Genomic DNA, 27935 nt, shown 5'->3' on the forward strand with positions numbered 1-27935 from the left:
CCGTATTTACCTGTTCCTTGGGGGGCGATAAGCAAATTATCTGTGGCATTATTATAAAGGCGTTAAGGTGCCATAAATCTTGGGAATTATATTCTTAACTATAAATTTAGCATATTGCTATTGCTGCTTATGAAGCAAAATTGATTTGGCGCCAAAGCAGTGGTTTTAGTTATCACTATTCAAGCAGTTTAAAGCAGTGTTTTGATGGACTTATAGTACTCATCAAACTGTAGCTGAAATTGGCGCTAGTTTCTGGTATGCATCAAACTTTAATTTAAAATGATTGTACATATGTATAATTTAACTTAATATTAATTGTAAGGGACGAAGTGAATTATAATTTATTTTTAAATTATTTTTTACTTTTTACAAGTACATTAAGCGTGTTATACCAACAGTAACATTGGCTTTTTCAGCTTCCAACTGGACTGCTGAGCATGTACTTTCAGTGCCAATAAAAAACATACATTTCATCACCCTTATGAGGGCTTTCGAAGGTCTAAAGACTACAAATATTTGTGCTGCAGACCTTCATTAGCACCGAAATGAAGAAGTAAACAGTTTGAGCAGCACTGGGTCACTGGACCAATACGAAGTCACCCGACCCGAATCGAATCGCTCATCCGCCCCGTCGGCTGCTGCTGCTAGTGCGGATGCTTCTTCATGCTGATGGTTCTACGGCCGCGGCTTCAACTTCTGGCACTGCAGTCAACATTTTCAACTCAGACGGAACGCACGGTTGGGCGGACGCAGTTTGAAATAATTCAAAAGTTTGTGTCCGTTGGTTTTGTGTTCGAATTCAGAGTGTAAAAGAAAATAAAAACAAATAAATCAAAAACCTCAATTGAAATCTCATTAAAAAGCAATTTATACAATTTTCAAACACTTGTGAAATCTTTTTGAGAGCATAAAACACAGTTTTTCCTATTTATTCAAATCCAAAGATCATGTCGACGATGTTTCTGCTGTTTTTGTGTTATTACGCTTGCCATTGAGGCGGCTGAAAATGTGAAAAAAATATTGCATTTTCCATAGCACCGAATGCGGAAGGTCGCCCATTATGACGGACCAAATCCCATTGCATTCATTCGTTTAATTAAAAAACAGAAACACATAAAAAAGGAAGTACAGAAATGACTTGTTAATTGGCTGCTGCTGCCACTGCGAGGGCCACACGGCGTATGCGTGATACTAGGGCTTGCTGATTTTCGAGCGAAATAAAAGAGCAGAAACTGCAAGCCCCAAATTGATCCGGCCCCCACTTTTTACCCAGTTTTCCCCCGGAGCCTCATGTATATATGTCAGCAAATCAAATCAAAGCCCAAAAGTAGGCAACAAAAGAACACAATGAGATCCGTAATACGATTTTGGCTCCTGGCTCCTGCCGTTCCTCGAAGTATTTTCCGAAAAATTCGTGGAAACACTCAACGCTGAACGCATAGAAAAGTACTTTCAAACACCCCTTTACCTCTTCCCTCCTCCCCCGCCACGCACACACACACACACACACACACACACTCGCATTCGCGCATTTAACTTACAACAAAAGCAATTTGAAAACAATTTTTCGAGTTTCGAGAAAAACGTGTGGCCCTGTGCGGTCGTGGCCTACATGCTTATGGGCTTAAAAAAAAAGATGGAAAACTGGGCGTGGCATCTGCTGGCAATTTGTAACATTCCAAACAAAAGGTGCATGCAACAAAAGTTCCCAGAGCATAGAAGGCTTTTGTGATTTACTAGGCATCGTGAGCTGCAAAAAGATAAAATTTCATTGGAAAAAACAGCAATAGTTGTCACTCCTTTCTGAAAATGTTCTAAAAAGGCTCATTACAATATGCATTTTATCCATTTAAAAAATAAATCTTGATTGTGAGGATCAAACTACATTAAATAAGAATTTTGATTTGCCTTAATAGTAGCATTTAATTTAAATTTTAGCACGAACATCGTCGAAGATCTTTGGCAGAACCCTTTAAGCAATATAAACAAACAAAAAAAGAACAATTAAGTTAATATATTAACCGACTAACCGCAGTAGAAACAAAGTCTTCCAAAAAGCGGAACGATTCCACTGAGAGGAACAAAGTGAAAATTGCAATTTCGGTGACTGCAGTTTGTCAGTTCGTCAGTCTGCCCATTTGTCAGTTCGCCAGTTCGTCAGCTCGCCAGTGTGTGCGTGTGTGTGCCAGTGTGTTAGTGAGTGTGAACTCTGCGCTAAAGGTCAGAACTCATATGAAAATGTCGAGCGGCAACCAAGAAGCAATGTCAACAAAAGCAGCTGTCAACTCGGTGGACGTGGACGAGGACAAGGCCCCGTCAATGCATATGCATGCAACATCCTCATCAGCCCCGGGATCGATTGCGTCCAGCTGCCATGTGAAAGCGCTGGCCATCCTGGTGGCCATCGTCTTGTGCAGCGGCAGCTTGGGATTCGCCGACGGGCTCAAGTGCCACATGTGCGGCCAGTACAACGAGGGCGTGGGCTCCATCACGCCCTGCACCAACTACACCAAGGACATTGCCCATCTCTACCTGAAGGAGTGCACCAAGAAGAGCGAGAAGTTCTGCGTGGTGAGTCCATCATCTAACCGTAAAGATCTGAAAATATCTGCGAGTTCAAAAAATTAAGTTAAATACTGGAAAACCCTAGAATATTATTGAACTTCCACTTCATTTTAGGAAATTCCTTGAAATCCCTATCAATTTCAAATGTTTCGAACCAGAAAGTTTTTTCCATAACAAACTATTGAAAAATCACTTAAGTCCACAGAGAATACAATGTTGATCAATTGTATAAATTCGTTGATACCAGGTTTTTCATTGCTTACCATTATTGGTGGAATTGTTCGTTCGTTCGTATTTATTTTTGTCTTTGCTTCGGACCAATTGAACCGAAATTGAAACGCTGCATTTATTTATTTATAGACTCATTCATTTTGGTTCATTGCTACTCATTGTTGTCATTGTCCGGGCAAGCAAAAAGGCAAACCAAGAGGCAAACAGCGATAGTCCACCAGCTCCTCCTCCTGCTCCTGCTCCTTTCCATTTCCTTCCTGCCATCCATCCATCGATGACTTCTCGAGTTGATGTTTCCATTTTATTGTTTTTCGCCCGTACCCATATTGATTGTGTGTGTTCTGTGTGGCATTATCTCAGTATATTTCTTACGAAGTAATATCCTTGGCAGTTCTGCTGTTGTCACAGTTTTGTTTTCAGTGCTCATCGCAAAAACAAAAGAAAAAAAAAAAAAGGAAAGATAAATTGGTTATAAAAACAAAGTGAATCATTTGAATTTGCAGGGAGATTGAGATTTGTGAGCACATCGATTTGGTTTTATTTGCCAGCAGTTTTAGAAGAAAATCAAATGGGATTTTTAATCCCAAAAGCATATTGGCGTTAAGTAATTACCAAGGACTTTTTCTTATGAGGTTGCTGATTTTATAACTTAAGAGCAATAAATTGCTTAATTTGCTTAAGGTTCTTAAGATCTAAAGCTAGCTTTTTTCACTTTAAAATGTTGTAATAGGTTACTTACTGTTTGTTAAATTTGTACAAAAACTTGTCAAATTGATAAGTTTCCAATTTTCAAATGTTATTTTTAATGAGTTGAATAAATTAGCTCATTAGCTCATTATAGCTCACTATCTAAGTCATCTAGGTAAGAGCTTTTACCTCTTAAAACAGACTCACATCTTTTGTGATTGCGTTACGTATACGCGCTGTGTACCAATTTGCATGAAACACAAAATGAGGCGGCGTTGTTTTTTGAGTGGCAACCCTGCTCATCAGCATGGCCCATCCCTGGGCACACCCATCCACCCATTCCTCCACCCATCCATCCATCCATCCGGGGAACAAGGTAAACTAATGCCATGCGACTGCTCTGGCAATTTCAATTAGTTTTGTGGCCGTCGAGCGGTTTGCTCGATGCTGACGATCTATATAGTGGGAAGGCGGTACGTGTGCCGTTAGCTAGCGCCCTGATTATGGGCGTGGCAGCCCAATTGTGCGCATAAATTGCGGCATATTGTATGCACTCAATCCTCCAGTGGGCGTGGTGTCTCTCTGTGCTTCTGTGTGTGTGTGTGTGCGGAGCACTTAACGAATTGCAATGGAGGCGGTGGAGAAGAAGCGCCCCATATCCTGCGAATCCTGCTTGTCAGGATTGTTAAATCATTAAATATTTAACACCTACTTGCCATGCACAGCTGCCAACTGCCTGCCGATTGCAGCCGCATCTTTGCCAAGATTCAGCTCCCTTTTTTTTTGGGGTGGCACATAAATTGTTATTTTCTGCGGCGCTCGATGGTTAACACGTCCCGCTCATTTCATCGCGCCACGCCCACACCGCCCACTCATCGGCATAATTTAGTTTGCGAGGTCTTCGTTTTTTTTTTTGAACTGCGTATTTCATGTGGTTGGGAATTTGAGAAAATCAGTGTGTATATTTCTCACACATTTCGCAACTTTTTTAATCGGCGGTTGGTAATAAAAAAAGTGAATGGTGAATATAATTTTGCCTGGCGCTCTGCCATTAAATTTGATTTCCTCTGCCTTTTTTTTACGCTCGTCCTTGTGGTGCAAAAAAAAAAAAAAAACAAAAAATTTGTCGTTTTTACGCTGCCAACAAATTGCATTTAATTGCAATTGGCAGCTTGGCGAAACAGTAAATGATGCGAAATTTATGGCTGCTCAATGTTTCCAAAAAGTGCGTCTTTGTTGCACATTTCATAGTTATTTATTTTATGCCCTCTTTACTTAATAATTATTGAATGTGACATTAATTTATGTTTGTAAATGCAGAAATTCTGCCTGATTAATAATTTAGTGATTTATTAGTTACGTCTATTCATTTATTAAATTGAAAGTAAATACTAAATGGTTTATAAACCATATTTTTACATCGAATTAAAATAGCGTGGAAATTAATATTTAAAATCGCTTAACACAATGTTTTTTCATGCATGCGTGTTTATGTTTTCATTTCGTCTCCGGTTATTTAAAAAAGAGGATTACATTTTATAAAATCGTTAGATGCATAATGTTCCTAGTTGTTTTGTATTTATTCTAAATATTGAATGTTTTGTTCCTATAATGTTTACATTACTTATCTATTATTTTGTTCCGTGAAATGTGGGGAAAAATACGAAAGAAGCTAACACAATACTTATCCAGTAAGCCTCAAGTACTTCAGCTTAGCTTTTATCTTTCTTTTTTTGCCGCCAGCCTGATAATTGCCCTTCATTTTGTTATTAACAGCTTCACAGACACTTAATTAGCAGCATAATTTATGCCAAGCGGCCAAAGTAAAGACCCGCCAAGATGGCGATGATGATGATGATGATGATACCCTCCTCGAAAAGTAGCCAAAGAAAGGAAAAATATGTTGCAACAAGAAACTTTTGTTTAAATATTAACCGACCTCCGACCCTCTTTTTGGCCATAAAACTTGAACAGTTGCTGTTTTTGCGGTATCCTCGCTAACTGCTTGACCTGATGTCGTCGTGTTTTTCGGCTAAGTAGTTGGCTTTCTTGTTGATTATTTGTTTTATGCTAGTTACTTAGGTCTCAGACCCTCCCCCCCCCCGCGCTCACCACCGCAAAAAAAGGAAGTTATTCGCTTTGGCGCCGTCTGCCGGAAATCGTCTTATATATATTTATGAGTTAAATTTATATTCAAATTAGCCGAGGCCCGAAAAGGGCAAACTCGACTGCATAATTCATAATTTCGATAATGAGTTCCAGGGTAGCATGAAGCTACCCTCATTTCGCACACCTAATCTACATCTTGCCGCGAGGTTGGATGCGGGTTTGGGAAAACTAAAAACAATGGCAGTCCATTGTTTTGAGGGTCGACGGAGGCACGTAAACAAATACGGTCATCGTGCATGTACATATTTATGTATGCGTGTGTACATTTAACCCTTGACCTCATGCGAAACAAAAGCAAGTGGATTGGTTGGAATGTGGGCGATAGAATGTAGGCGCCAAATTAATTTTTTGTTGCCCCCCTTTTTTTCAATTATTTCTAGGGAAATCGAAAAAAATATTATTCCTTTTTAGCTCACATAATCTAAAAATGCACAGCGTGAATAAATGCTTCACTAGTTTCATGGCTTAATTATCTAGCTTAATCTAAGGATATTTTGAATAAAAATTGTATTGCACACCTAGTGCGAAAATATCGCCAAAACATTAGTTCTTAATGCTTAAATTGAAGCATTAGTTCTTAATTGCTTTTACTGCCCTACAAAAACTTACCAATATCGAAGAGTAAAAAAAAGTCATCTCATTGATTGGGGCTGAACTTGCTCGACCGGATATTGCAGTATCAAATCTCGACAAAAGTGCAGAAGGCTTAAACGAAACCTTTTTGCTGCTATTGCAGCTACGTGCACACTGGACGCAACTGGGTAGCCAGAGTTCCCAAAAAAAGAACCCAAGTGACGAAAAACAAACACGAATATATAGGGCAAAAGTACGTCCGGCCACGCCCCATCTTTGGGACTTTTGGGACTTGGGACTTGCGATGAGACAAGGAAATGGCCACAAAAACGGAATGCAAATATTTTCGCTTCATTTTGGCCGTCGTACATTCTTGGCCCTTGTTTGCCGGCACTGTTGTTGCAATTAGGAGTGTTTACGCTGCCTGCCGGGCAAACACGCCCCAAAATCACTTAAAACTTGGCATTTTGCCTTCATTATTGTTTGTAATGCTGTGCAAAGGGACACCTTTTATTTACTTTTGAAGAGACTTAAAGTAATATGTGACACCAAATCAGTCGACTAGTAATTTAAGCTGACATATAAAATATATTATATTTATAGTTTTTTTTTGAAGATCCAGAACTGCAAGTCAAGATATATAATTATTACGATTATTTAAATCGTGAAAATCGCAATGATTTTCATAGAATTTCAAAACCATCTGCGGTATTTCCACATATGCAATTCCACTTGGCACCACTTGAGGTTGATCGAGATGGCAAAACCTAATTAAGAACGATATTTCACCATTGTTTTTGGAACCCTTGAGAATTTCTTGAGCAGTGAATCCGTGATTAAAGGGACTATCTACAACTAGACACGGATCGATTTTCAGCCGTTTAGCTTTACTTTCGTATTGATTATTTAGCTCTTGACCCCTCTTCAGACTTATTTGCGACTCAAACGAATTAATTAGTGAATGGCAATCGAGATCTGCTGCCGATTCCCAGGTATTATCCTCATCGCTATAATCCAGCCATTTGACCAAGTATTGTATTTGGCCCATATAACGCCTTCGATCCAAAATCCTCTCTACAATATACTCCTCTGTTTCTTCGTAGTCCATCGAGCTTTCAGAGAAATTCGAAATGGTCTCACCACAATCCACATCTGAATCCATTGTATATTTTTTATATTTTTAAATAGTATTATTTTTAAGTTGAGTTGATGAGTTTTGACAGCAATGTCAGAGAGAAAAACGTTTTTATCTACAGTTGCCACTCAAGAAAACTTAATTTTCTGTGCAAAGAAGTTTTGTTTTAAATGCTGGTCTACTTTAATAACTTCTTGCCAAAAGAAATAAAATTATGAAAAAATTGTAATGAATTCGTTTAATATCCTGAAGTAGAAAAGTTAGCCACAGCTTAGGAAATGCGGCACTAATAATACCCAATTCAATAGCTGAAAGTGAATAAAATTGTTTGCCGGAAATCTATTAGAGATCCCCGGATGATGGGTAAGTCCTTTCGAACAACAATAAGAATAAGATGAGCCGTCAAAAGGAAAAACTGCGGAAAATATCGTAAAAAATTATGCGTAAACTTGGCGAAAAGTTTGAAATACTCGTGGAAGAAAGTTTTTCGAGTTTGGTTTCGTGTATCATGTTGTTTAATGAACAAAATCTTTTGCTTTTCAAGGCAAACTTTGCAGGCCACAGAAATCGTTGATGAATCACTTGACAATAAAAATGTTTAAACAATTCGAAAGGTGTAACTACGAATTTTTGCTGCATTGAAAAACATAAGTTTATGGCTTCCTTCGAAGGAAGTTCCACATTTTATGGCTTTATTTTGTAGAATGAAGGCGCCACGTACCTGATATTAAATCGGCAAAGTTTTATTGCCCGAAATTAAAAGCTCGATTATGCGCGATGACGTGGGACAGATTTGTGGGATTGGGTCGCTTGGTTTGAATACTTTTTAGAGGCCAGGATTTACATGCGAATGTGGCAATCAAACTGTGCAGTGAGTGCTACGTGGCCGGAATAAATCAGGCGACTTATGAAGTAGGATGGAGTTGGAGATTCACGGCAAATACATACAAAAAATGTGCGCCTTCGTCAACTGCAGTACAGTGAAGATTCGAAAATCGAAATGGGGTGGAGGGGGTCAAGGAACGAGGTGCGGTTGTTTACTGAAGCCATAAATGGGGGCCGGGCAATTTACGTGCGGCGAGTTGTGAAATCAGCGTCAAATCGGAAGCAAAGGAAGTGGAGAGGTGGAGATGTGGGCAGTGGGCGCAAAAGTCAATGTGACTGCCAATGCCATCATTTCCGGCAGCCATTGATTGCAGGGGGTGGTGCCTAGAATGGCTAAAAGCCATTTGTGCCTGGGTAAATTCAATGTAATTGATAAGCGAACTCTGCCGGCAGATAGGCGGCAATGAGCAGAGTGTCCTGGCACACAGATACTCCTACTCCATATATGTATGTATGTATATGTGTGAGCAAACATGCTGGCACACAGACACACTCGCAAAAGACACTCAATTAAGAAAACAATGGCGGCTCAGTTTGTGCGGCAATTGAGTTTTTCCTTTTGCCATCTGCGTTGGCCGTCTTTGTTTAGCTTTCGGCTTTTTTCCTCTTACCCCGTTCCCAATTTGCCAGTAAGACGCTTAGTCTTGCCACAAGCCCATCGCAAAATGCTCTCTCTGTATTCTCGTATTTGACTAGCACTGCGATATCTTTGCCTTTTAGCCAACTTGAGTTTCTTGGGTTTTTGGCCCCATTCTACTCCTTTTATCCTATCGCACGCTCATTAGCCGCTGTCTTCGGGCCAATTTTACTGTCACTTTTTGCCTCCAAACGCTGGCTGTAGTTCCTTTGTTCGGATTCCTCGCTTGACTTAACTCACTCTGGGCTAATTTCCCAGTTTTATTTGATCATCATTATAATTATTGTGTGCTTGTTTTTGACAGTATTACGGTCATAATGGCAAGGCAGATTCGTTCGTGCGCTCATAAGTAGGCAATGAATTCTGATGGTTACTTTTATCTCGTGCTGCAAATGTTCGTATATTTTTCCTTTTTTTTTTACTTATACAAATAAATTCACATATTAACAAGTTTTCAATTAAAACAATGCTGTTGTTTTTGCATATTACTTCCCCTTAAATGAATTTATGGCAAGCAATCAACACTTTTTCAATTAAAACCCATAGAAATGATATATCAGATTATCTCACTTAAAGTGTTAAGTTTTTAAGGTCTTTTCCCCACTGAGCTCCATTAACACACAGCTCCTCACACACACGATGCACAGAAAGTTATTCAATGCCAGGAACAATAATTCATTTATTTCAGCCACACCAAATACACATACGCACATGAATATTCTGGCATTCCCAGTTGGACGGGCCAACTATCTCTCGTTCTTTGCATTCCGTTTTTGAGGCATTGTAAGCGATTTAAAATCCAGTGGCACAAAATATGCCAACTGGCAGCTGGCACATGGGAGCGCTGTTGGGCCAAAAGCCGACCTCCATGGCCAAAAAGTGCTCTCGCATATAAATGATTTTGATAACGCGCACTGACATTTTGTGACTTCATTATTCTAAAATTCAAATTATTCCGAACGAACAATGGGGGTTTTGTCAGCAAATACAAACGGGAAAAACACGAAAACTGGGTCAGACTGTGGCTGACAATAAGCTTTATTAGCTCCCCAGACAACTGAAAAAAAAAAACAGGCAATGCGAACACATCTATGTGTATCTCGTTGTAGCTACAGGCGTGTTACGCATACGCCACGTATGCAAATCGTAAAATTTCCACTATCTCGCCGCCTCCTTTTGGCCTGTCAAATAAACAAGAATGCTGTGCCACTGACGAGCCGAAGCTGTTGTTGATAAAGGTTTTACCCCCAAAAACCCCCAAAGACTGGATTATATAATGCGCTTGCCACACGTCAAAGGCACTTTCGCAGTTCATCGAGCACACAGACTGAAACTCAGTCTCGAAAGGCCTGCGCATAATTTATGACTCGAAATTTATATCATTTCTTTTCAAGACAGACAATTGCCAAGACACTAATAAAATTTATTTCCCGTATATAACTTATGAAAGGCAATATGGCGCGAAAAACTTAATGAAAAATGGTTGCTCAGCAGTGCGACTGGAAACGTGTTTGGGGCTCCATTTCCCTTGACCCTCCGCCAGATTCGCCGCTTTTCTTTTGGCCAAACAGCTGTGACCAACTAATAAGCCGGGGGCGTGGCTAAACGTGCTGGCAAAAAAAGTTTTTACATAATTTTCCTACACTCATTTCTTGTGCGCCCTTTTCTATGTCTGTGTGTGTGTCACACAACAACATCCACTGAAATTTTTATATTTTATGATGCTGATGCTCAGCTTACGGGGCAAAGCCAAAGCGGAAATCCTTAGTTTCCTTATGACAACGACATCCTCTGGCGCACAAACCAAAAAAAAAAATAATAAAAAAGATTGTCAGCAAAAAAAGACAAAAATATAGAAGCGTGGAGAAAAAGTTTCTCTCTGGCAGCGTAAAATTTTTTATTAGATTGCGTTGCAGTCACTTAAAGCGCCGGATCGCAGTCTCGACTCAACTCAACTTGCCCTTGGCAAATTGCCGGCTTCCGACGGGAGCGCTTCCACTTTTGGCCGGAAACGCTGGCATATTGGCCATCGATACCAGGCCCTTGGATTATTAATTGACATGGCTCTCATTGGTTGTCCGAGTGCATTTCGCCAGCCCTTCGCCATCGCCATCGCAGGCAGCCATTTATATTAATCAACTCAAAAGTGTGATTGAAAATTTTTTAACACCATCAATCAAGTTGTGGCGGCTGCCTGGAAAACTTGCCAACTGTTTGGCAAAACCAAACAATGTGCGAGTATAGTGATTCATCCTCCCACGGGAAGTGAGAATCAAAGTATTTGGCAAACTCAGTTTTTGGCAAAAAGTTATCAACAAACACACAACAGCAACTGAACGAAAACTGAATTGAACTATGCAAAAATCCGTTTAGACAATTTAAAGTTTAAAATACTCTCTCTAAAAGGTAAAACTATTTTACTTAATAGGAAGCTTATAATATTTTTTAGTTACTTTTGAATTGTTTTTTATATATACTAAACATTTTCTATCTGAATTGTAGCCTGATCGCTTACCAGTTAATTTGTCAAAGATATGTGACTTTGTAAGCTTGTCAAATAACTTTTTCGACATCTTGAAAGGGCAACCACGAAAATATGAAATTCCTTGTGGAAACTTTTATCAAAAACCAAAGCTCCACACCGTGGTAACTTTGTCCCTACTCCAGACCTTCCAGCTTAGCCCAGTGTTTTCTGGTCTCTGGTCTCTAAACAATTTTCGTGTATTTTACCCAAGTGTATCATGCAATTTGGTTTGACTTCAGAACTGTGACAAGTTGCAAAATTTTCACAGCATCGATATAAATTCCATCTTGATCAACGACCGTCCATGTAAGTGGGCCATGTTGGTCATAAACGAGTGGCAGTCATTCGTATCCTGCTATCCCGGCGACCAGATGCTGGTCCTTTTGGATGCGAATTGGTCGTAATAAAACGCATAAAAAGGATACCGGGGAAATGGGGAAATTGTGTTGCAGTTTTTATGTGCCCATCACCCTGCCGCATTGCAATTTGGGCCATTGTCTTGCCATCTGGGGCTAAAGGGTATGCGTTATGCGGTTCATTAGGCGTAATGGTGGTGGTGCAAGTTGGCTTTTTATGGCGACTCGAGGCGTAAGTGTCATTAATATTAATCATACTAAAGCCGTTTAAGTTATTCAAAAAGCCATTCCGGCACAACTGCTAACTTTGATTGCTGCTCGTTTTGCAGGGTTCTTAGCCGGATTGTAGTTATCTTAATGTCATGCTCTTGGGTCAAATCACCTGGGACGCAAAGTTGAGTTGGGTCAGGTCATTTATATGCTCGGCATTAAATTAAATAAAGTGCAAGCCATTTAATATGCAAGTTATTTGGTAATTTGGTAGATTTTGCACTCTACCTAAATGCCTTGATTAAAGCTATTGCATTATTTCGCAGCTGGTACATCGTAATATTTAAATGTATAGCATGGCAGTGAAAGGTGCACCTTTTAACCCCTTCCTTAACCCCCTAAAGCCATCTAACTGCAGGCGACAGTGCATGACAAGAGCGCCAAATGCGTAACAACTTGCATTGCATTCGTAAATGTCGAAAATTTTCAAAAGGCAAACCGTTTTACTGCCGCTTGGCTGCACTTTTCTGGCACACATGTTCGGAACCATTTCAAATAAAATGGAGGAGGCGTGCTCTGGAATTTGCTATGTAAATGAGCAGGTTCCCAAGAAAAAAAAACAAGCAATTAAGTTAATTCCAAAATGTATACATTAAGTAAACTTGAAGTAATATTCTAAGTGGTTTTGAATTTTTTTCGAAATGGCTAGCTAGCTTGAAGGCTTTTCCCAGCATTCAGGATTTCGAGAAGTAGCGTTTCTGTGGAAACATCCTTAAGCCTGCTGAATTATCGGTTGCCAAGGTGTTGTCTGTTTGGTCTATAATTCCCCTGATGCCATCGCCACACGGAGATCCCTCGGAGCTTCCCTAGAATTTGATAGGGGGCATCTGTCGAGGGACGACTAAAACGACACATGCTTGTGAATGACATTTTGGCATATTTTCGCCTTTTATATGCCCAGCCATGTTCGGTCGGTCCATCCTGGTCTTTGCTTTAAGGAAACAGCTGCCAACTGGATTTTTTTTCTATTTCGAAGCAAAATTTGAGGGATGTGCGAGAAGGGATGTGCGGATGCGATGGGATTCTTGTGGTTGTTGGCCGACTCGTGAATTGTGCGCCAGAATTCCAACTATGTGTTTGACTAGGCTAACAGACCATTCTGGGTCCGGGTTTCACAACGCAGGATCTCTTGGCCTGGTTATCCCGGCACAACCTTCTGGCGCTATCTGCTGTATTTGGGTATCTGGGCATCTGGGCGTCCAGTTGTTTGCTGATATGCATCCCATATACTCACACTCGCAGGTAACAATCAAAGTCATGTTGACGTTCAATTTAGCCGCTGTTGATTTGTGTCGTTGGAATTTTCGCTTTCCATTCTCCTTTTTTGTGGCCCTCTTTTGGATTTCCTCCCTTACTTTTTTTTTTTTTGGACCTGACCTCGTTCTTGGCCCGTCCAGTTACGCAACTACGTTCGTTGTTTTCCGGCTGTTTTTCCACTTGCGCCGTTTTATCCGGGGCAACAAAAATCCGTACAAAAAATTGTTTACCCGTGATTTATGGCGCGGAATTTGTGCTTACGTGGCAATGCAGCAGCAGCAGCAGCAGCAGTGAGTCCTCTTCACCTGGTTCCAAAGCACTTTAGCCCGTCGTCATGTCAGATCTGCTAATGCCTTGAAAAATTCGCTCACTTCCGGTCGTGGAGATATCATTTGTTTGGGCTAAGGATTTCAACTCGCCTCCCATTTCCGCAGTTTCATCCATCATCTGTTTAAACGAAATTATTTCACATAAGTTCTAACCACAAAAACTAATTTCATTGCTACATTTTGCGGAAACTAAATGACGTTATTTAATTATTTACGTGCCATTCATGTGAATGGTTTGGCTTAATTATGCGCATTATATACATTTTGTATATTTATTTTAATATTATTTTCCTCACATTTAAACCAACTAATGTTGCCTGCATTGGAAACCATTTGATTGCCACACTTGATGTGGATTGCTTTTCTTATGCCAGTTAACTGCGAAAGGAATACATTTGAAGGAGTTTATTTATGCAGGCAATGGGATTTATGGACCTCAACCAAGCTGGCGATTATCATATTTCATTGTTTGGCCAAATAGCAGGGCGCAAATGTTTATGAGCCAGGCCAACTGGCATCATTTATCAGCTGCAAACGAAAGCCACTTAATGGCCCGCCAACTGACACGCCCCCTTTCCGCCAAATGGCACTGAGTTGCCCACTCCTTCAGTTCGCCATGGGCTCAAAAGTCAAACCGCAGCAAAGAGCCGAGAGATTTAAGCATATAAAACAGAGCATTATTCGCAGGCGGTAGGTGGCTGGTAATGCAGGATTCTAAGTGAAGCACATTAAAATATTTCAAAGATTTGCGCCAAAACGAACAAAAAAGTAAAATAAAGTACTAAGGCTGCATTTGAACAAAATGCTGAGCAGGGGAAAAATGTAAAAGAAATACACAAGATAATAGAAATGCAATGCTCTGGAAAAAAGGAAAGAAAAACAGCAAACGACGCGGGAAAACACACACACGAAAAAATGTGGTGGAAAACTGCTGAAAACTGAAAAGCAGAAGCCAAGCAACTAAATTTCGTACAGATACTAGAGCGGAAAATAGTACAAATAACTTGGTTGCAAGTGCACGTGAGTTATGCACACAATGGACCAGCTCAACTGGCTTACAACTTCAATTGAGTCAATTATTTAATTCATTTCGTGTCTATGAAACATAAGCCACAAATTCAACAGATTTGTTTTGAATTATGAACAATATTGGTACTAAATATTAAGCACTTGCTGACTTTGCAAATAATTTTGCACGCTTACCGCGTTGTTTGTTTGATAAACAATTACCATTAAATTGCCCTGCACTAGCACAAAACTATGAATTTTGAATTGTTTGATATATGAGCCTATATATTCCAACAAAATTTTGATTCGAAATGATTTACGCTGGCGCACAAACGCTTAGTGGTATTCACATTATTCGCATGGAAACTGCGGCAAACAATGGCATTGTGTGGCAATAGCAAACGCGAATAATTGACAGCATTTCTGTGCTGCAGTGGCAACTCATTAAGCCGAAAACCATGTGGCATGCACCATCGAGTCGTTCCATTTGGCGATTTACCACTGTAGGCATATGCGAAATGAAATCCGCGACATGCATATGGACTTTGAAATCGCTTGAGTGTCAACTTGCGTGATATCATTTGTCTTTTTATGTCTTTCGACTTGCACATAAGTATAAAATACTAAATATGGCAATTTACCAGCAGTAGTTTATCATATGCTGCATGCCACAGAATATGCGGTGTAAATTGGGCATATTACAATAAATTGGCATATTTAGGTGCCTGAATAATAAGATACAACATTTAATAGTCCTGAAATGTAGATACTGAATGTTCATGCTGATGAGTGGAAACCACAGAGATTGGTTGCAGATGAAAATGCAGCTGTGGTCTGGTTGACATTAACTTGGCCACGAATGTACGTACGTAGTATAAGCCAACTAATTGTGGTGAATCTAAGAGGCGGTTTAAGCCCATTGTGAAATATGTATCTTCGTTAATGATGGCCCATTTTTGGGGCGATGAAAACGAAAGCCTTAAGGCGCATAATTAATGATCAAACGCATTGCATAGCTGCCATCGCTTATGCGAATTCATATTTCTGGTTAATGAAAAAATTGTGCGCAAGGTTAATTAATTTTAACGAGCTCCAGCGAAAAGCGGCAAGGACTTTTGCTTCACGGCTGACAAACGACAGGCAATAACAGCAACAATATGAAGTAATAAAAATGCGGCAAACAAATGCTTGTATATATAGTAATTACCAAGTGGTTTTCCATGTTTTCCCAACGACCTTGTGCCCAGACCGGTTAATGGAGGGTCGAAGGAAAATGGCGTGAGAATAGCAGGCGAAAAAAACCATACAAAATGGTCGCCAGCTGGAGTTGAAAATTTGATGTCGTAAATCACACACACGTAAATTGTGACACTCGTTAATTTTAACGCTCGAATGTCGCACTCATCTCTGCTTTTTGTTTGGGTTTTCCACCCGCTGCGAAAAGCGAATAACATTTATCACAGAGTTTCGCTTTAAATATGCTTTTCACCTAATCTATAGCGATTTAAACTTTTTTAATTGAGCCAATTAAAATGGAAATGACATGCGGAAAAGTAAACCAAAGCGATTGTTATGTGTAAATAATGCCAAAAAAAATATTAAAATTAATCTACATATTGATAAACACATTTGAATATTTTATGTAGTATTTTTGTAAAAGTTATTATCGCATTAAATTAATTTAAATGTTTAAATCTTGTTTTATTGTTATGCAATTTCCTACTCGAATTTTCTTAAACAAACCCACTTTGTTTCCATACAGATATGTGGAAACAAACTAAATTAATTAGCAACAAAAGATTCTTGCGAAAGTGCAACTTTTACCCCGTTTTTAGAGGGATAAACTAGTTGCAAACTTTTCAGCTCTAATGAAAAATTTGGGTTTCGCAACAGCAGCAACTATAAATAACAAAATACCTGCGAGAGATCCGCGAAAATTTCATTAGAACATTTTCTTAAAATGGAATTGTCGTAAAAGTTTTTGGGTCACTGTGTGTGTGTGTGTGTGTGTGCTTATTGTATTTGTATTTGTGTATATATATGTTTATGTGTGCGCCAGCATTTTGTTCCACTTGAAAAGTTAAGAAGGGCAACCGCCATGACCAAAGAAAAGTTGTCGATTGTTTGGTAATTTCTTCTGCCAGCTGCTGTGGCCCAAATGCTGCGTTGCTATTGCCAAATTAACACTTTAATTTCATTTAATACAAGACAGCAACAATCAATCACTGTGTATATTCTTATGGCTTGAACTCAGTCGATTCACATAGTTGGCCGAAAACTTAGTCCCTTTGGGTGATTGATGGTCTAATTGATTGATTACCTCGATACGTGTCAGATACCCAAGGGTGTGATAATGCCCATTTAAAGTCTATATTTGTATTGTGCTTATGCAAATTTGATTGGAAATGTTTTTACTGACTACACTTTGAATGGCAAATGATGTGCAAGCGCAAACAAAGGCTGTTGTTATATAACCCATGGCAAAACAAACACATCAATAATTGCACATGCATTTGCACTAAAATTTTATTGAAAATAAACATTTAGATAAAAGGCGTAGAATAGAATTTGTATCATAACGTCCACACAGAAGGCCAATATTGACTGTGCGAAAATTTGTTTTATAGAGAATAAGAGATTTATCGACGTGTCAGTTTTGGAATTTACCGGCTAATTTTCAATTAGTTTTCCTTTGTCCGCCATTTGTTTGTTTGCCATTTATTTATAGCCTTGCAATTTGGTTTGGAACTTATTTAATTGAAATCACTTGCTAACCAGGTGGGTCAGAGCAAAAAAAAGGCAACCTGTGCTTAATGCCGCAATTAAAAGACCATTAAGTTCAATAAATCTGTTTGAAATGTAAATGCTGTGCTCATATAGACAGACCCGCATCGAGCAAACCCTTTTAAAGCTGGCTCACACGGCGTATACGCAATACGCTTTCTCGGCATTTCACTGCATACTTTGCGGCGTGTAATTAATTACCGATTCTTCTTCGTTTCGGAGTTCAAGTGGAAAAAAGAGCACCCATACCCATGGCCATACCAACATCCGACTGCCGCATAAACACCGACATTAATCAAGTTTTGTTGCAAATTAATTTGGCAAAGGTTTCCTTCGGCCTGATAAATTAGTCGCCATAAATTAAAGGCCAGCTGTCGCACACACTAAGAACTCATAAACTGTCGGGTCTCGCATAATTGTCATCAGTCGGATGAAATTGGCACAATCGAATCGAATGCAAGCCAATCGCAGATCGTTTACACTTGAGCAATTTCCAAGAATCAGTTGGCCAGCTTGGCTGGCTGGCTGCCATTTGCCGAGGTCAGAGTGCCATCATTTATCAAATTTAATTACACTACTAGGTGCCGGGGCTGGTCTTGGCCAAGTTGGCCAAGTCGCGTGCCCTGCCTTTTCCTTGGCTATTGCCTTTGGCCCATTCGTTCAACTTGGCCAGGCTCTCGAAATTAACGCAAATTAATGCAAGCAAAGTTGGTCGTTTTTGCTCACGTAGGCAAACTTGGCGACGTGAAGTTTATGGGGGCTAAATGTGCTTATTGAATTCGTACATCGCTATCTATGAATATTTAATATTGCTTTTAATAAGCATGCCAAAAACTATTCCACTAATGAATTCCGATAAAGTTGCGCTGCGCGGGAAAAATATTCATAAGATTTAATACTCTGAGTATGGAGATATTGTATAATTAGATATTTTCATATTGAATTACTAAAAACTATACTTACTTGTTTGGGAAATGCGCACTAATATACATTGAATACAATAATTTGTTTCCACTTAATGGTCTGTTAGTTTTTATATGTTCCATGTAACCCGAGTTGCAGAACCTCCCATCTTCTATTGTTTTCTCAGGATTGGGCTGGAAAACCCCCTTGCAATAACGCATGATGCATCATCATGTTTCCCAGCTCAACTACACAGCTTGACACTAAGCAGAGTGGGTGGCGTTGAAAGGACCTAATGGTCTGCTCCTGCCCACAGTTTGGCCCAAGGAGAGTGGCCATAAGTCCATTGGAGACACTGCATCCTTGCAACCCCGAGCTGTCGTTTTTGGTGTCAATTACATGTTGACATGCCAGCAGCTGCCGATGCACAAGAGGATTCCATGTAACCACTCATTCCGAGAAGATGGTGGCCACTAGTAGAACAAGACCACTGCAGAGTGTTTGACGATTCATAACGTGCCTTGGAAGACAAGCGATTTACTTATTTTGCTAAGTGAGATGTACATGGAATGTTTCTTCTTAGAGAGAAGGAAAGCTTAACTATTACCCATTAATATATTTATATAATTCAAATCAATACATCTATCTTGCATAGCACATCCTGTAAATTATTTAAATGGCAAAATACTTGCCTTACGTAATGTTTGCTTTGACTCTTGAGGATTTTCCGCAAATTCAAAGCTCAAGCCGGTGGTCAAGTGTTGTAATAAATACTTACCCAGTCCGGCCGAAGGAGTTTTCCGATCGATAAAAGTTTGCAAGGATATGTAATATATAGAAATGTGTGAACAGGGGAAGTGGTGTGCCGGCATTCCTATCTATTTCTTGTACTTTTTACCGCTCGAGCACTTGATTATCCACTTGGATTTGCTTCCTGCAGCAGATGTGTGTGTGGGCACTGGCCACTGCAGTTGCAACTGCAGCAGCAGCTGCCATTGTTTGCCACATGGACCCTGGTCTCTGTTAGAAACTGGATGCTGTGAAGAGCATCGACATAATGGCCGGACGATAAGTGTGCTGGACAGGCGCAGCTTTGGCATTGTAAATAAATGACAATACATCCGGCTTCCGCTTGTCGCTCCATGTTGACCATTGTGTGTGTGGCACAAAAAAAAAAGGACATAAAATGCATTTGTTGTTGCTGCTGTTTGCCCATGCATTAGTACACATTTGCTTTTACTTATCGGCCAAAAGTTATGGCCTGTCCTACCAATCGCTTTGCCGCAAACGACAATCAAACATTTGCATTTTGTTAGAAACGAATTTTTAATCTCAGGTCTTAAGAAAGTGGCACAAATGCTTGTGGCACGTTCTCGTTCTGCCAACGCATCAGCATTTGCCGCTTTTATCTATGTGGCAAATGGTGCGATGTGGGTCAAATGGTTTAGCTGGGCCAAAAGGTGAACCTGACAATGATGAGGGCACCAATTGAGTATCGCCTTAGAGGAGGCGTCACTGTTTGAGTTGGGAAATCTAGCTGATGTGACATTTCGATGGACTCGCCCGAACTTTTGCTACACATAATACCAGCTTGTCAGGCTTATCCCGAATGGGTGCCATTAAATTAAATGTAAGCCTCAGCGAAATTTATTTTTAAGCTCCATTTCCCAGAAAAGCGTTCACCTTTAGCCCGTCTCTATTTTCAATTTATTTGCGTGGGCAATATAAATATTCCGCTGAATTCGCACCATTTCTTAAAGTATGACATTTTATATTTTATGGTTTATTTTTTGAAGAAATGTAACAGAGAAATCTATAACCAATTCGCACAATTTCTTAAAATATGAAATTTTATATTTTATGGTTTATACTAACAGAGAATTTTATAACCAGAAAATGCATAAAGAGCCTGAGGCTTTACTTTTATTACCCTGATAAAAGCATTTCCTTGTTAAAATTTTGATTTGCTGGCCCTGATTAATTAAAAGCTAAGGCCAAATTCAAAGATACCCTTTGGCGCGGTTTCGTATTCAAAAGCAATTTGTCCTTGATTGCGGCTGGGTCTCATATAAGTGACATGTAGACAGAATCAGTTTATTGCATTACGCCATCCGCCTCGCGGACCAATAATATATGCCCAAAAATATAACATATAGATATATATAGGACCCGCAAATGGAGAGCTCAACTTTAGCAGGATGAACATATATATATATATATGTGAAATTCCTGGCCCAAAACGGATTGATGGTGTTGCCATGGCTTGCATTCTACAACAAAGTGCACTGGCGAAAAGTGTTTGCCTGGCTGCTCGCTTTGTGAATCTTGGCTGCTGGCAAGGATTGGGCTTCGGATCGGGATAGAGATGGCCAAATGGGGTCGTGCGATTCGCAGTGAGCCGCTGCTGAAAGCCCAATACCAAAAACTGAAAACTGAAAAGTGCCAGAGCAGAATGCAGAGCGTTGAGCTCTTGGAGGGAAAATCAAATTTCAGACATTTTAACATTTTTGTTGCTGGCCGGATTTTTTGAGGTCTCAAAGCCAGCATTGATGAAATTGCATTTTGATAATGGAGCGGAGGCAGCGAGGCTGCATCCAGCCATATATATATGTAGTAGAGTAACTTTTCGTGCTCATTCAATGTGGCAAGTGAAGCGAGAAAGCAGCAGCTCCATCCATCCTTTCAATTTTTTTTTAGGCGGAACTGGGTTGGGGCTGTCACAACACCTGAGCCGGGCACAGTTTTGCCTTAATAATTGAAGGCGAATGTTTGGCAAATGCATATGAGACCCGAAAGTTGCCCGGGGAACCCCCCATTTTCGATTTCGATTTCGCTTTTCCAAACGGAAAAGTGTCTCGCATTGCACTTTTCCCTGATCACTTTTTCTCTGTGTGCCAATGTCTGCCTCATTGCGTTGCTTTTAGCCATTCACATGACTGAACTTCTCACTTTCGGCCGAGAAATTTATTTTGAAATTGAATTAAAGCGCTCATTTGTTTGGGTCTTTAAGTCATATCCTTGTATTCAGTTATTCGAATGCAAATGGCGATGGCTGTTTGATAAGTCACGACTCTGTAATTAATGTCGCAAAAATGTTCGAGTGGATTTCGCAATCGAGTTCGTGACCAGCGTAGTTGATGATTTTAATGACGGCATGTTGAAAGGATTTATTCAGCTTACTAGCAAAATATTAACGAGGTGGGCATAATACTGGTTGGAGAAGGGGATTCAAGGATAATGCGAAATATCCACAAATTCATTTGCATAACAAAATCCATTAAGTGATTCCGTGAGGTGCCATTATTATGTTGTTACCCGAGAAGCCAAGCAATTGAGTTATGACAATAAAATTGTGAATAATCGTGCATCATTCCATAAGCTCTTCGTGGACTATCCGCCATTAAGGACACATGCAGTTGCAAGGAGCAAGGAGCACACATGATTTGAGGCAAATCATCGTCTTGCCTCTCAAGATTAAGAGGCTGTCATCTTGCCCCCGAACACTTGAAATTTTCATAAATGGCTAAAGGACGATGCCTGCAACCTGTCCGTACTCAAACACACACACACAGCTACACACACGGACACAATGTACCCACACATGCACAGTGTTCAAAGTTGCCATTGCCACTCATGACGTCGTGGCTCGTTTACTTGCCTCTCCCTCTTTCTCTCTCTCTATCTCAGTCTATCTTTCTTTTTTATACCCTTGAAGTGGGTATTATGCGCAAAATATGTATTATGGCAAAATAAATTTGAAATCGGATGTTTCAGTAACACATCGAAAGAATTTTGACTCTAAATCGAATTTTATTAAATAAGTTTTGAAAAGTTGTAACCGTAAAAGATGAAAATAATTATTATCACGCTCTAATTGTTTTATATATTGATTTATAAATTAAAGTTGTGCTAATATTGTTCCGATAATATTAGTACATTTTATTGTCCTCAAATATATGTTCTCTACGACCGACGGGTATTTTCCTATTCGATTCAGAAAGACACTACTTCAATTCCGTTTTTTCATTTTTTCTCCTTTTTGCAATGGCAGTACTTTCCTGTCATTACCACTTTTTTCTTCATTTTTGCGCAAGTTGCGTCTTTAGTTTTTTTTAGACGTCTTTTTCCCCATTTTGCTGTCACTCGCATGCAAAATTGAAATCATCAACGTCATCATCAGTTGCTGTCTGCTTGACTTGGATAGGTTTGGGTTTTTGGGTGTAGTGGGCCGTAATGGGTATATAAGGCTATGGGTTGTATGCTAAGGGTTGGCTGTACGGTTGTTCAAATCACAACTAAGCAGAAGAGATGATATAACTGGCTTAAGTGAAAGTAGCGCACAGGCAGTGGAGGAACTTTTCCCCGGCTGTCTCAAGATTATTGCTCTGCTCTACGTTTTTCGTGTTTTCCTTTCCGTTGGCCCAACTTTTGCCCTAACAACCAAATAACATGCCGAGCTGCATTTTGGACCGACGTGCTCGACAGACCATAGCCACGCCCCCACGCCCACCACCGCCCGTGCCAATCTTCTTCTGCAGTTCGCATTTCATTTTTAAACTAGGCCAAATGCATAAATCTGTGCAACTGACTCACTGATAGGAAATTAAGTTTGCCGAAATTTCGGTGGCAAGTCACTTGGTTTGATTGCATAAGAAATGATGGACATTTCATATGGCATTTGAGATTCCATTTGATGCTGTAGCTCCTTTGCGAGCATAGTGTTTGTGTCCCTGGTGATTATCCGCTCATTATCTGTATTAGCCACATTACTTAGCCCCACAACCCTTGCAGACAGGCACTTTGTGGCAGCGCCCCACGTAATGGGTTACTTGCCCCACACATAAGTAGCACAATTTATGCGGCGACAAGGACGTGCTGTAATATGCTAGGTGTCGTCTCATTTTAATAAGACAACAATAATAAATGGAAGGCACGCAGAAAAATAAGCGGATAATATGATTTTCAAATAAAATCAATGGCAGGATTATCAAAACGTTTTTAATAACTTTGTGCATGCTCTCAAAAAAACTGAATACAGGATTTTATGTGAAATGTATTTGATGTTTTCTGTTCAATATAGCCAAGCGTGCTTGTTTTATTAGCTACCTACACTATTTGTATATAAATATTTAACAAAATTCTGTGGTGTAGCAGGGACAATCCCATTTTATGTTCTACCTTTCAGCTACAATAATCAATAACCTCGTACAGATACTAGTGCAAAAACCACTACTATCACATTGAATTTGGTTTTTAACCACTTTTTTTTGCTGCGTGTGGTGGCAAGTGGCAGGTCCATTACAGCGGTCACTATCTCCGGACCTGTTACATAAAGTATGAGCTGCCAATGTGCAGTGCCAGCTGCAGATGTCCTGGAATTGCAGAATTGCAGTCCATGTACGAACGGGCGATAAGCACGCAAAGTCGTTAAGTGCTGCGGAATGGCTTAGCCGGGGTTCACGACTCGGATTGTTGCACATCGTCCGTCCGTCTGTCTGTCCGTCCGGATGGTGGTAACACCATCGCTAGCACCCCCACCACTCGGCTCAATCGATTAAGCGGTTTAAGTGCCCCATAAGCTGCCTCGGCTGACTGCCTTCCGCTGCTCCTGTGCCCCCACAGCTTCTGTTCCTGCCCCGCAACACCTACTACCACTTTTGATCCTGCAGCACTGCTTTCTTGTGGCCTCCTGCTGGTGCGAACACGTGTTTTGTATTGCCTAGCCCCGGGCAAAATGTTGGTTGCATGCTGCTCGCTGCTCGCTGCATGTTGCACAATGCCAGGTGGCAGGTGCATTGTTGTTAGCTGCGGCTAAAGAATAACCCTCCCATGCCGCACACCCCAGGGTAATTATTGAACATGTTTATTATTTGGCTAATGGGCCGCAAAGCACTGGTATGCTGCCTACTTGAAAGGTCTCCATTTTTCAATTTACTCGTGAGTTTAAAAGGGGAGTTTATGTCCTTGCTAGCGAACACGACCCGGCGACTATCTCTGTGTGTGTTTAGTGTCCCCTGCTTATGTTGTCGTAAACTTTAATGCCAGCCATATGCTAAAATATATATACATACGTACGAGTATATGGCAAAAACCAGCTTGCGGTTGTAACTTCGGTTGCAAGCACATTACGAAGTCGTTGTACGATGTGTTTTATGTTTATTTATTCGTGCCACAGTGTCCCCTTGTTGAACTCACGATGTCGTCGTTAAAAGAGCATCAAAAGTGGCTTAGACCACCACAAAACTCCGATCTGCCCTCAAAAATGTGTGAGTGAAATATATAATTTCTTTACTGCATTCTCACCCAAATACCTAGACATCAAAGTGGGGAAGGCCATTTTAGGATTTGATTGAAATCTACTTGGGTCAGCAGGACTCTTGAGATAACCTACTTACGACCTACTTATCATGATAGGCACTCAATTCGGCATGGCAAACATTATGCCATCAAAACAAAGGACTCTTGTCCTTTTTAATCCCATTTTGCAAAACAGAATTAGGTCGTAAAAATGTTTACTTTTACCTATAAACTTCGGTGGCTTTGGTTGTGGTTACTTCTAAGTTTATGGTCTGCCCAGACGATTACATGTAAGCTTATTTAAAAATACAAGTATTCTATTTTATCTACTAAATATTAAATTCTCATATTGAAATAAGCAAACTGGAGTATGGATAATTAAAGTTGTTGATGAAACGTCCATTAAGCACAAACTCATTTTTCCCCAGAACGTTTGTATCGTCACTTGTTTTTTACCTGATAAATATTTACAAGATTAATTAAATGTTAAACTCTGACGGATTAATTAAGTAATCAATATTGGCTTAAATGTGAAAATATTCGAATTTAAAAATGATCAGTTGTGCATATTTATGACATTACGCTTCGAAATATTGACTGTAATGGTTATTAAATTGACAAATGCAATGAAATATTTGCATATTTAAATATTATGAACTCCACATAAGTCCCTTCTTTATGTTTATTAATATGAGCAATATAATCGACTTCTCGGGCTGATTATTTTTACTGATATTGATTGCGAAAGCCATAAACATTTATATACGCAATGTAACGTAATGGCATTCATACGCCCTTTTGGCCAGCAGAATTGTATTTTATTGACAGTTGGACTCGGTTGATATTTAATTAAGCTGTCACAAATATGAATCCAAAAGCCACAATTGCAATTGTAATATTTTATTTCGTTTTATTTTTTTTACAGAAATATGTTAGTGAACTGTCGACCGTTCGCGATTGTGCCACCGAGTGTGTGGAAAAAGGTGAGTGAAGGAGCTGCAGTGATTGTCCTTTTCGACTGACCAAATGCTAATTGAACTGCCCAATTGGGTATAAAATTAGGCAAATAAACGTCGATTGTTAGGAACCGCAAAATTAAATCAATTTCGAACTTAGCTAATTACGAAATGTTTAATTATGTTTATCAAATTAGAAATTTGGGAGACACAAACGTACTGCTGCACCGAGGACGGATGCAACTCCGGCACCCAGTTGGCCTACTCCGTCATCCTGTTGACCCTGCCAATCCTTTCGGTGGCTTGGCCCACATTCGTCGATTTTTGGAATACGCGACGTTAAGTGGATCCTCTGATGATCCAGCCAATCTTCGTTCGGTTCTCAACTTGATTTCCATATTATTTTGCAGCAAGTGAAAAGTGTATAAAATTTCAAGCGTTAGCATTTATTTTATGTTCAAAGAAAATATTAAAAGCACAAACAAAATTCTGTGAACGGGACCTAATCAAACTAAGAAGCGATAACGCAAAGTTACACGAAAATTAACCATTCGAGCCTGTTTTTTTGTAATTTATTAACTTATGCGATTTATAAAATATATATTTTTGCCAACATGTTTGCTGTTATTACTTTGAGGCTTTGTATTTCTGACTGTCTTCCCAAAAGAAACACAAAAGTGTTGGTAAATGATAACGAACGGGTGTAGAAACATCCAAAAGCTTAACTAATTCATATTCACAAGAAAAAACAATTGCAATGCCAAATTACTACTAAAACCGTGTTAAAAAAATGAAAAAAAAAACAAAAACGCAAACGCATTATTAAAATAATGATAAATAAAATTACATTTAAGATAAGGCCAGCTGTCGAAAGTACATAAGAAATCGCAATCATATTGAGGAATTAAAAACATCAATGAATTTCGACGAGTTCGTATTGAATACATTTCATGAACATACTAATTATAGTACACCTAAGGTTAAATAACGAAAAGTAGTAATTAAATACTTAGGATCCCGAATCCTGCGAGAAAGTTGTTTGTTTTTTTTTTAATTTGCATAGGACCACAAATATTACGCAAATGTCAAAGTCACAGTGAGTTTATTTTGGGGTCTGTGATTTTGCACTTTGGTACTGTAATATTTGCTGGAAATCTATTCACTCTATTTTATTTCATAATTAATAAAGAAAACGATTAAGAAAACGTTGTTTTTTGTTTGAAAAATAAAGAGAAGAAAACAAAACTAATGTTTGTTAAATGCAATTGTGAAAGTAAAGTTAAGGTCGTACGAATTATGATAGTAGCAGCGAACACAAAAGAAAATCGAAGACGTTTTCACTCCACTGTTCATGAGATTCTAAATTAAATATTAAAAGTAAAACAACGCAATGATTATACCAATTGATCTTCACGAATAAAATACTTGTAGCAAAGTCTAGCTCAGATAGATACCATTCGGCATAACGTAGGTAAAGAACTAATTAATAGAATTATCTAGATTTACCGAGCGTTTAGTGAACCCAAGTGAATTAACATGAAAGTTCTTAACGATTTTCTTATATAGAGCACTTACGCGATTCCATTTTTAATTATTTACAAATAGTAATATTTTCAAGCGATTAATACTTATACTTAAAACATATATGATGAAACAACTCATACGATATATACCTACGAAAACCTAGAGTTTAGATCTAAGGGCTTTCACTATATTAAAGCAAAACCAAACGTGTGAAATATGCAAAAAGAGATGCGATTATACATATACAAATGTTAAATGTTAGTTCCTCGAAACCAAAGCAGCTTGTGTACTCGTATTTAATGCTCACATTTTGAATAATTTGCATATGATTAAAAGCGCCCACTTAACGAAATGAGTAAATCGGATTTTCATTTAATTATATTATAACCACTAGAATTTTCTCTGACATTTTGCAAAATAAATTGTCTGCTTTGGCCAACATACTCGTATAATGCAATCATTTTGTTTTACACTCTCATCGATTTACACGAAACGAACAAATTCCAATTGCAATTACAAATTACAACACTAATAATAATTGTATGTATATGTATGGTATATGTATTTCCAATAAACATTTTAATTTAAATTTTTAGTAATAAACTTCAATAAAACAAGCAAAAAACGTAAGCCAATTTAGTTTTCTTTGCCATTTCGCAACCAACAACTGAATTAATGAGCCCCATTGCTCAAGGGCCACTTCAGCCGAAGGAACTCAACTGGGGCAACTGAAGCCACTGGAGCAAAGTGCCTCTGACAAACTGGAGCAAAAAAGAGTAATGGCCAAGTTAAGCCCTGGCTGAGAAATATTCGGCAGTTCAACAGGGCAATAAATATTTGTCTCC

General features: G+C 39.3%; 2 protein-coding genes across 3 annotated transcripts; one reads left to right on the forward strand and one right to left on the reverse strand.

The window, feature by feature from the left end:
• The first annotated feature begins 713 nt into the window (after positions 1–713).
• Positions 714–27702, forward strand: LOC117145562. 2 transcript variants are annotated; one of them, XM_033311264.1, is made up of 4 exons: positions 714–770; positions 1939–2571; positions 25536–25593; positions 25764–27702. In XM_033311264.1, the coding sequence occupies exons 2-4, from the start codon at positions 2233–2235 to the stop codon at positions 25907–25909; spliced, it is 543 nt and encodes a 180-aa protein (XP_033167155.1). In that variant the 5' UTR covers positions 714–770; positions 1939–2232; the 3' UTR covers positions 25910–27702. The 2 variants fall into 2 exon arrangements, with proteins under 2 accessions (XP_033167155.1, XP_033167156.1); XM_033311265.1 differs by having other exon boundaries at positions 728–806.
• Positions 6729–7430, reverse strand: LOC117145563 (heterochromatin protein 1). Its single transcript, XM_033311267.1, has one exon. The coding sequence runs from the start codon at positions 7385–7387 to the stop codon at positions 6857–6859; it is 531 nt and encodes a 176-aa protein (XP_033167158.1). The 5' UTR covers positions 7388–7430; the 3' UTR covers positions 6729–6856.
• Positions 27703–27935: the final 233 nt, after the last annotated feature.

The sequence above is a fragment of the Drosophila mauritiana genome, chromosome 3R, assembly GCF_004382145.1.
Source record: "Drosophila mauritiana strain mau12 chromosome 3R, ASM438214v1, whole genome shotgun sequence".
NCBI classification, from domain to species: Eukaryota; Metazoa; Arthropoda; class Insecta; order Diptera; family Drosophilidae; genus Drosophila; species Drosophila mauritiana.

What these genes read in the sequence shown, in the direction of transcription:
- LOC117145562 (XM_033311264.1), top strand. Translation starts at nt 2,233, where the DNA reads ATGAAAATGTCGAGCGGCAACCAAGAAGCAATGTCAACAAAAGCAGCT. An exon ending in AGAGCGAGAAGTTCTGCGTG is followed by an intron (nt 2,572 to 25,535) that starts GTGAGTCCATCA and finishes TTTTTTTTACAG; the next exon opens with AAATATGTTAGTGAACTGTC. An exon ending in CACCGAGTGTGTGGAAAAAG is followed by an intron (nt 25,594 to 25,763) that starts GTGAGTGAAGGA and finishes TTATCAAATTAG; the next exon opens with AAATTTGGGAGACACAAACG.
- LOC117145563 (XM_033311267.1), bottom strand. Translation starts at nt 7,387, where the DNA reads ATGGATTCAGATGTGGATTGTGGTGAGACCATTTCGAATTTCTCTGAA.